Here is a 10,394-nt window from a genome sequence, read left to right as displayed (position 1 = left end):
TCTAAGATATTTTGTGTTATTAGAAAGGAAACTGGTGACAGATGGGGCATGGTACCGAGAGGAACTGATCTCTTCCCCAGGTCTGCAAGCAAGCATCATGGAGCTGCAGAGTGATGTGACTGAACTGAGCAGCTCCCCTTTGCAGTCCAGGAGATTCTACTAGTGTTAGGGAAGGATCCTCGGTTGAATACAGGAGTGATTGGAAGTGAAGTACTCACTTTATCAATAACTTGGAGCCTGATCTTTGTCAGATGCTTGTATTATATGTGGCTGATTTGGTGGTGGATCTGACTCTCCCAACCTCTGTTGGGAATTTTTAGCCTATTGCTGGGTGTTGGAGGCAAAGGTTTGCTCTGGAGTGCAAATGGTGTCTGGATGGCAGAACACCAGAAGATTTCTGAATATTTTGCAGCCATAGCTTTCTAGTGTCCCTGAAAAGAAGACAGGACTTTTCCTCTCTGTTTTTTTTTTTGGATACAAAAGGGATGGTGACACAGGTAGGTAAAGGCTTTGGTAGAAGCCACTCATGGAGCAGGAAGCAGGGCTCACATCCCTTGAGTTGAGCTTGTGGTTTAACTAGTCTTGCACTTAATTCCTTCTGTGAAGGTAAGGTCTCTTTGTGTTCTGGCTGTGGAAGCACCAGGGCATCCTCTCCTGTGCCATGTGGTCACAGGCTACACGAGGCAGAGCAAAGGAGGGGATTTGCACCCATAAATTCTGATGTAGTGTTGACAGTTTGCAGCTCTGGGCCTCTATAATTAACTGGGAGAGGTGGCACGCACTCTGAAATGTGGGGTGAGATGAGGCTGTGTTGGACTTAAGCTCCAAGTGAATCTCTGAGGTTCTGTTGGGGGGTTTTGCCAAGGTCTTGGTGCCAGTGTCACCTTCTCTGTGTAATTCCCCCACCTGCTTAACTTGACTCACTCCTTCCTTCTCTCATCCTTTCTTGCTAGATGTTCAGCTGTCCGAAGCTGTAAGTCGGCAGTTGTCAGTATTCAGACTGGATGTCCTGATCTCCAGGCGTTGGCAGCTGGCTAATGCTGGCCCAAAGTGCTGTAGCTATCAGAATTTGAAATACTATTTGCAGTAGCCTTGGTTTAACAAAGCACTTAAGGTGCTTGACTAGGCACACCCTGAAAAGGAAATCTGTGTTGAAGTGCTGTACCTTATCTGGGACGCTTACCTGAGCTGAGGTCAGGCTGATGCAAGGGCTCTCGTTTCTCTGGAAAGCCAGTTTGTCGACCCAAGAATGCGCATTTTTCACGGAATCATTTCAAGGCTTACAAATCAGTGGTGGTGACTGCCGCAGGTCCTACAAGCCCTGTCCCTTGCACAGTGATTGCTGGAGCAAGGCATGTCTGTCTGTTAATCCCAGTCTAACCATTGAAAGACTCCTGAAGGAGCTCAGCATAGACAAAAGCATTCTTTCTCCCCTTCTTCCCCCTCCGGGGACAAGTGATTGTTTTCCTTGCAATTTAGTGCCAGCATATTATCCAGATGGATTTACCTCTGTCTGAAACAAGGTGTACATGTATTTTGGAGGCGATCATTACCTGCTGCCTTGGTTTTACTGCTGCCTTGTTTTGTCTAGACAGTGCAGAGAGCTGCAGGGAACTTGTCCGATCTGAATCCTAAGACCTATTTTATAGGCTGCTATTAAAATACATATCCTCGCACGTAACCATCCTGGGGCCGGGTTTCTTGCCCTGCATGTGTGGCAAGTGCAGAACCACTGAAGAAGAAGAGGCAAGCTGCTGTTCTTGCCATACCAAACCCTATGTGGACCAAGCCCAAATTTCAGGGCAGTCCTTTGGTAGAAGGCAGCTTCATCCTTCTTGGTAGGGGCATTTCAAAACTGAAGTTTCTCTTCCTTTTCTTTGGGCTCACAGAGAAGTGTTTCTCTAGAAACTCCCGAATTCCCCTTTTACTCCCCACCGGAAGGAGCGGTGGGCACAGGCAGGAGGTGGCAGCGGTGGGGACACTGCCTGCGAGGGGAGGCTGGGGGGGTTTGTGGGGGAAGAGGAAGGAGGCTGGGAGAGGCCAGAGCTGCTTCAGAGGGAAAGTGCCTGAGCCCAGTGATTCCTCAGGGGGCTGTGTTAGGCAGGGGCAGCCTGGGATGCTGCAGAGGCACCAGCTGCTGGTGTTTGTGCTTCAGGTGCTGCTTTGATCCTCACTGGTGCCACTCCTGAGGGCCTAGCTTGTTTCGGAATAACCACTTATGTTCTGCTTTCATTGACGGTTTCTTTTCTTCTCTGTCCCTCTTCTCCTCTGCCTTTCCTCCTAGAAATTTCGAGTAGATATGCCAGGATCAGGCAGTGCTTTTATCCCTACGATCAACGCCATCACAACCAGCCAAGACCTGCAGTGGATGGTCCAGCCCACCGTCATCACCTCCATGTCAAGCCCTTACTCTCGTTCGCACCCCTACAGCCACCCGCTGCCCCCGCTCTCTTCGGTGGCCGGACACACAGCCCTTCAGCGTCCTGGTGTCATCAAAACCATCGGGACAACAGTGGGACGGAGACGAAGAGACGAGCAGGTAACCACAGTGGGGAGAGCAGCTGAGGGTGCCTTGAAAACAGATGTACAGGGATTCCCCCCTGCCCCCTCTTGGGATCTCCCAGCCCCAGAAGGGAGCACTGAGGTCTGTCCCCGGCACTGTACAGGTGCTGGGGTTTCTTAGGGTGCCGTAGAGCGTAAGCTGGAGACTGACTCTTAGTGCTGCTTTCTCATCGTGTGGCGAGATTTACCCAATCTTCATCAAACGCTTCGCACCACCGGGCCGCATTGTGGCTCGGTTTCAAAAGCAGGTGAAACTCTGAAGTCGAGCCCTGGGTTTCAATTTGAGTGTCTCTGCTGCTCCAGGCAGAAGAAAACCTCCAAGCAAGCAGAGGACCTTTCATGTAGGTCCTTTACAAATCTGACACCCAAATGACATCACTTTAGGGTTTTCTATCTGCTCTGTGGCAGCTAGCATTGCTCCAGTCTCAATTCGTGTGATACCCCCAGTACCAGCCAGCATCATACAGGGAGGAACAGCCTCTCTAGAGCACCTCAGCTCTAGCAGCAAAAGTCTCTGAATATCCGGGGTCCAAATCCACGTTCCCACTGCAAATATGCAATTGCTTGATCTTTTTGCAGAAGTGAGGTGGGGATCCTGTAAGAGATTTTTCTGCTTCAAACCCGGTGGTATTTTCATAACTGAGATGGGGTGGCTTGTACCACTGCTGCCCTGTGCTCAACCTCCTGATGAGATTATCAAGCCGGCACCCTGGATCTGCAGGGAGGTAGACCAGGTGCAGGCACCTCATCTTCTGGAGATCCTTTCAGCCCTGTCGATCTCTTCTTAGTTGATCTCTTTCTTAGTAAGAAACAGCCTTCCCCAGGGCTGTCTGGTGAACAGCTATTCACACTGCTAGGCTGATTTCTTTTTTTAAAAAAATATATCCGAATAAACTAGATCTCCCCAAATTGTTTCCAAGCAGCAGTTGTGTGGGTTGCTGCAGAGCAGTGTACTGAGACGCACTGCACACCCTCCATACAAGAGCACACACTATTGCGTGAGGGCTGTTTCCAATAAGTCTCACCAGCCCTACTTTTACTTCCACATCATCTGTTTTGATTCACTGTCCGATTATTTTATGTGAAGTTGCTGTCTGGTTTAGACCTAAGCGGTTAAAGTCAGAGTTTAGCAGTATCTCTGCACAGGGAGCTGGTATGGGTGCACTGAGGACCCATTTTTGGGAGGAAGAATGGGGCAGCCGTGGTGGGTCGGTACGTGCCAGCCCTTTCCATCAGCTGGAGCTATTTCCCAGTTTCCTGTGTGCAAGGCTGGTGTCCAAAGGCAAGGAAGGTCTCACGAGAACTGGAGGAATAATTAGCAACAACTAATTTGTTTGACAAATGCTGCCTCTGTGTTCACAAATTGGCCGTGAAGAGATCACCATATTCTCTGCTTTATTTGTTGTTCAGAGTTATTTGCTGAAGGATGCCTGCCAAGCAATTCCTGGCCTGTGGCTTGTTTGCAAGGCGTTCATTGTGGGTCATTCAAAGCCAAGTCCTTTTGATTAGACACGTGCTAAGGCAGTACCCGGGCACTTTACCGTGGCTCTTTGGCTCAGGTTTCCACTGTTGGTGCTTTGAACACCACATCGGAGTGCCTTTTTGGAAAACATTGTGTAACACTTTATGAAAAGAGCCTGTTTGATGAATGTTCCTGACAGTGAATGCACGTATTGGGCTTGGACAAGCTATGGATAACGCGTACAGCAGGGGCACGAAGAGTGCCAAATCCAACTGCTTTCAAACAAGTCCAGCAACCACTGATGGAATATTCCTTTTTAGACCTGGTAAAATATTAAGAACGTCTAGATTAGGGGTTTCAGGCCTGTCTGAGTTATTTTTTTTTTTTTTTACAAGGCAGAGCCTCTGAAACAGATAATTTTAAAGTGACTGAAGGCCCTGGGAGGAGAAATTTTGCTCCCAACATATTTCAATGAGATCTGTGCTTCTGAAGCATGAAAGGGCTCTTGAAAACTGTGCACAGAGGCCCCAAGTCAGCATAGCTTCTGTGTGCATACTTAGTGCTTTGCAATACTGTAGATACTTGTGTACAAATACATTTTTACCCTGCACACATCTGGGCTGGAAAGGGAGTGGGCAGAGCTGTAGAGGGGAGAGTGGGGCCTGCAAGGGCTCCTTACTGGGAGAAATATGCTGCCCAGCAGAATGAAGGTACTCTCCACCCTAAAATGGAGCACTGTGATCTGCTGATGGAAAAGTTTTTGGGCCTAAATCCTGTGTCTTGCAGTCCTAGAAGTGCTTGTGTTGCTCAGTGAGCATCCAGGGGCTCGCATTACATGCAGGTGAAATCACCAGCGCAGTTCAGATCCTGAAAAAAGCAGAAATGAGCAATCTGAATGCCCAGAGGCTGAAGTAAATTCACTGAAACACCAAACATCAAAATTAAGTAGATAGAGGAAGCCAAAACAACCCAGACTGAGGTTAGAGTAAAACTAACAATAAAAAGAAAAGCTGGTAAAAGGATGAATGTCTCATTTGCAACATGTAGAGTCCATGAAGATGTTAAAACCGAAAGCTTCTGTGAAAAGGGGTTTCTTTCCATTCTCTGCTGGCACGTGCTGTGAGACCTGACACTTGCTTTGCAGGGTGTCAAGGTTTCACTTTTGTTTGCAGTCACTAGCCCAGAGCCCCTGCAGCACACACCAGCTTGGTGAGGCTGAAGTCCAGGGCATGAGGTTGATCCCCAGCGGAGGAGGATGCACAGCTGAACGTATGCCCCGAATCCCCGTGGTGGTCTGTTTGCGCCGGCTCCCGCAAGCCACGTGCTGCAGCGGAGAGCTGGGCTGCACTCACCCTGTCCATGTGCTGCTCTACTGGCTCCCCGGCCTTGGCAGAGGCACAAACCTATCTGCTGCTGCGGGGATTTGTAAAACCTTGTCTCAAACCCCAAAAGCTAGGCATAACTTGACCAGATCTTGTGGGCTCCTGCTCACTTCCTCTGTTTCGCAAGAGCGTAGCTGGATGGATTGCTATGGAATTGCTCCTGATTTACATCAGTGAGGATATCAGCTGGCCTCAGGAAGCCCTTGGTATCACTGGAGCCTTGCCTGCTGATGCAAGAAGCAGTATGTTATCTAGCTGAGTGCTCAAAAATCTGAGGTCAGATTTTTGAGTAATATAAATCATTGTTGCTTCACGGGCTCCATGGGAGCTCTGCTGTTTTCCCTGTCTCCCCCTCTACCCCATCCCCGACCTTCAAGCAAGCAACTATTATTGTGTGGGAAACAGCAGATACTTTCTTTCAAGAAAGAGGCACTTACAACATCATGCTCTGGTTTTGCTTAACGTACCACCCAAGTTGTGAAACAATCAGAGCATCTTTTATCTGTTTGGCCTTGGTGCAGATTCACTGTCCTCTTACACAATCTTCTCCCTGCACCCTGCTCCATCTTCTCCTCACCCTTCTGCTAAGATCTAGTGCAGGCAGAGATACTGTGTGCTTTCATCTTCTGCTGACATCAGTGAAGAGGGGGAGTGCTCAGCATCCTGCTGGATCAGGCCTTTTTCCTTTGCGTTGCGGTTAAATCCTCACAAACTTAAAGGAATGCCTTCATCAGATCTGATTGTAGATTTTCTTGGCACTTGCCCACAGCTGTCGCCTGAGGAAGAAGAGAAGCGAAGGATCCGGAGAGAGAGGAACAAATTGGCAGCTGCTAAGTGTCGTAACAGGCGTCGAGAGCTAACAGAGAAACTCCAGGCGGTACGTGCTCTGCATACATTTCTCCTTCCTTGTCTCCTGCCCTTTGGACCAGTTCGAAGGGCATTGTTCTTCCTCCACTAGCGTGTTCAAGGAAGATGCTTCACAGCACACTCTGCCTTCCCCTTCCAAGGCTGCCCAGTAGCATTGCTCCCGCATCAACAGTGGTTGGAGGATGAGGAGGACTTGGGCTTGGAGCTCAGGACCCTAAATTCTCCTTGCTGAGTGTCCAGAATGTCCTAGGAGCTCTCTTTGCTTCTGGCTTCCCAACTAGCATGAGTCCGCTTGACTCTGGTCTTCCATCAGTGAAAATAAAGGTGCTGTGTGCCTCAAAAGCAGGCTCTAAGGACAAAAGCACTGAAGAGGAAGGCTCATCTAAAAGCAGTAGAAAACAAGGCAGATGTTATGTGTACCTATCAAAGCTACATCCTTTAGGCTTAACCTTTCTTTGGGCATGGGGCGGGGGTAACTGCCATCCTTCAGAAAGGAAGCACTGCAGAGACGTGTGCCCTACTGCCGCAGGGGTAATAGTTAGCTAAGACAGAGAAGGCAGGGCTGAGCGTAGGAACCGAGGGGTGGGTAAGGGACTGGTTGAAGAGGAGGCAAGGATGGGTTGTGTTGAAAGAGGCTGAAGGGAAAGCTCCAGTGCTTTGCTCAAGGACCAGCCTGGGGCTGCTTTTATCCAGTGATCTTGTTAACAAGCACAGCAGCAGCAGTGAAAGCACACCAGTGAAATGTGCTTCTGACTAGAATTCAGGAGGTGTTCTCAGTTAGGGGAGGCAGGACATCCTATAGAAATGTCATGACTAAAGTAATAGAAGTGAGAGGAGTGCAAAGTAGGAAGTCATATCCTGAAGGAATGAGGGTGAGTTCTTTGTGAAATTACGAGTTCCTCATATGGGAAAGCACTAATTGCTCACAGATTGACTATGAGCCATCAGTGCTATTGTGACCATGGGAAAAGTAAATGTATTAATCGTAGGATGCATCAAGGGGTACATCCAGTGGAGACAAAAGTGTTAGTCATTTCGGCAAGAGTCAGGCAAGTGTCGGACCTAATCTGGAATACGCGCTACAGAAAGAAACATTTTAGAGATTGCTATACACTAACTCTTGTCTAAGTGAAAAGAATATGATTAGCTCAACACAAAAAACAGTGAGAGGAGATCTGGGTCCTCTCTGCTAAGATATCTGTCAGGCAGAGCAAGAGAGAAGACTGAAGTCACGGGCCAAGACAGAATGGCAGAAGCTGGCCATCAGAAAATTAGGGTGAGTTTATGAGAAGATTATTTGTAACCCTTAGTTTGGTGAAGTTTGGGAATAGCCTACTAGTAGACACATGAAACACAAGATGCTCAACTGGCAATGACCTAGGACCTGCTTGGCTCATGAAGAGTCTGGGGTGTATCTGTCTGTGCCAGATGGGACCTGGACTTGATGGCCATGGTCCAGGTGAGGAGTAGTTCCAGAGCCTTTGGTATTTATTTATTCCCCTTTTGTCTGCAGGAAACTGAAGTGCTGGAGGAAGAGAAGTCAGTGCTGCAAAAGGAGATTGCTGAGCTCCAGAAGGAGAAGGAGAAGCTGGAGTTTATGCTGGTGGCTCACAGCCCTGTGTGCAAAATCAGCCCCGAGGAACGTCGGAGCCCACCATCGAGCAGCCTCCAGAGCGTTAGGACTGGAACAAGTGGAGCAGTGGTGGTGAAGCAGGAGCCTGTGGAAGAAGAGATCCCATCTTCCTCTTTGGTCCTTGACAAAGCCCAGAGGTCTGTCATTAAGCCCATCAGCATTGCTGGAGGTTTTTATGGGGAGGAGGCACTCAACACTCCCATCGTGGTGACCTCAACACCAGCCATCACTCCTGGCTCCTCCAACTTGGTGTTCACCTACCCCAACGTGTTAGATCAGGAGTCTCCTCTCTCCCCTTCTGAGTCCTGCTCCAAAGCTCACCGGAGGAGCAGCAGCAGCGGGGACCAGTCCTCGGATTCCTTGAACTCTCCCACCTTGCTGGCATTGTAATCCCCCTGCAGTCCCCCATTTTGCCAGTGTGTTACATCCACCCACAATACCATGGGGGGAGTCCCCCTCCATGGGATTAGAGACAGGCACAGGATCGTTCAAGCACAAGGGCAGCAAGAACAAGGATGGGGAAGTGCTACAGCTCCAGGAAAGAGAGTGAGGACCAACGCCAGCTCCCTGGAGGCAGGCAACGGCAAGGGTGGGACTGACATGCCAGGACTGTTTGGAGAGGGTGCTGTTCCCTCTGTAGGGACTGCCTATGAAAACCTCTTTGTGGCCATAGTGGACTTGGGGAGCACTCCTGGCTGGAACTGAAGGCGAGCTGCAGGCAGTTGCTAGTCATCCCTTTCCTTTGTGGATTGATCTGATCAGTTGTGCTCTGTGCTTAAATCATTCTGGTTAGTTGATCTTGCAGCTTCTCTCTTGCCCTCTCTCTCTCTCTGCTTATCATTTCCGATGTTGTTGATCCCATTACATTTCATCCAGTTGCTCTGAACTCTAAAGGCTTGTTAGGATCTTTCCTCTTGGGAGCGGCTGCGGGAAACATATAGGTTGCCCAGACAGGAGGGGGACAGCCGGGAGGATGGGGAGAGAGGGGGATCAAGAGGAGCCCAAGAGCTCAGCAGCTTGTAATCTCTAGGCTAGGGCACAGAGACTGCAGGAGGCTCATATGGAAGCCTTTCTCTTTTAAAATGTGGATACGTTTGTCTCCCTGGGCTCCTCAAAAAAACAAGTTAGCATCTCAGGGCCAAAGTAGCATCAAAAGCTGCTGGGCTGGCACTTACCAGTGTCTTTGGCAGGGTTTTACCCTGGTTTGCTGGATATCACGTCTGCTGCTTGTTGTTTACTTTTCCTGGGCTACCCAGTGTCTAGGGAGTATTGCATCTTCCTTCCTATCAGAGCTCCTGACTCAGAGCTCTGAGATTCTCCCCTCCCCTTGGGCATATTTGCAGAACATGCTACCGAAAAAGAGAGGGCACCACGTGTCTATAAATCTAGGATGGAGACAGGCAGCAGCTAAGGGGGTGAAACTAGCTGGTTGTACCCTTGCTGACTTTTTCCTTGTTGGGAAACAAAGCAGCATGCATCCACCAGCTCTTACTGGTAGGTGTTGTTTGCTCAGAGATTCCCAATTCTGAGGTTGAGGGGAAGGTAGGGGGTCCAACCTCTAGCACAGCACAGGCCACAAGGCACTCCTGATGAGGCAGGAGTGGCATGTTTGAAGTGCTGACTTCTTTGAACTAGAAGAGAGCTGTATTAGCCATAAACTCTGGCAAATGATAAATCGACAGCAGAGGAAAATTGATTAGTGTTATTTGCACCTCGGTCTTTGGCCTCTTTTTTTTTTTTTTGCATTCTAATTGATCTGGGGTTTTTGGTGTTGATTGGCCTGAAGACAAAAAAAAACAAAGCAGAGGGCTCTTCCCCTAGCCCTGGGTCCTTGTCTTCTCCAGCCTTAGGGCTTGGCTGCTACTACTAAGTGCTCACAGAGGGCACAAGCTCTCCAGTGCTGATGTTCACTACTGAAAACAGTAACATGTATTCCTACTTGGGGCCAAGCTCAATCCCTGTTGATGTCAAGGCACTGACAAACCATGACCCTGTGCACACTAGGATTGCCCAGCTTGCCAGCTAAGCCACTTAGGGGATGGCTCTTTGGTCCTGCCTGTTGAAGCTGTGGTGGCAGCTATTTATTTTGGTGTGATATTTTCTTGTTCTTTTATATATTTTTTCTTTTTTTTTTTATTTTTTAAAGTCAACTGAAACCAGGGTATTTCTTGGTCAGGCTGGACCTGGAGAAATGCAATATACAATTATAGGGCCAGTCCTATTGAGATGCAAAACTGCTGCAGTTGCCACCAACTCCACTGGAAATTAATAGGGCTTAGTCTTGTGGAAGTGGACTTTTACTCAGAACTGGCTTCCCTCAAACCCTGGCCACTGCCCATTCCTTGAGTTATTTCAAAGGGACACTACTTTTGGCTCTAAAGGTAGACTTTGTTTTTTTTATTAATACTATTATTTTTAAACCCAAGTATTTACCAAACCTGCCAGAAATAAATATATGAGTGATATTTTTGCTTCATAAAGCTGATTG

At 48.6% G+C, this 10,394-nt stretch overlaps 1 protein-coding gene across 1 annotated transcript; it reads left to right on the top strand.

The window, feature by feature from the left end:
• Positions 1-2,032: 2,032 nt before the first annotated feature.
• Positions 2,033-8,906, top strand: FOSL2 (FOS like 2, AP-1 transcription factor subunit). Its single transcript, XM_008932894.2, has 3 exons — positions 2,033-2,539; positions 6,176-6,283; positions 7,787-8,906. The coding sequence occupies exons 1-3, from the start codon at positions 2,300-2,302 to the stop codon at positions 8,294-8,296; spliced, it is 858 nt and encodes a 285-aa protein (XP_008931142.1). The 5' UTR covers positions 2,033-2,299; the 3' UTR covers positions 8,297-8,906.
• Positions 8,907-10,394: the final 1,488 nt, after the last annotated feature.

Source organism: Manacus vitellinus, unplaced genomic scaffold (genome assembly GCF_001715985.3).
Source record: "Manacus vitellinus isolate BGI_N305 unplaced genomic scaffold, ASM171598v3 scaffold_8_pilon, whole genome shotgun sequence".
NCBI classification, from domain to species: Eukaryota; Metazoa; Chordata; class Aves; order Passeriformes; family Pipridae; genus Manacus; species Manacus vitellinus.
The sequence above is the reverse complement of the archived record's forward strand: the minus strand, read 5'-3'. Positions and strand labels throughout refer to the sequence as shown.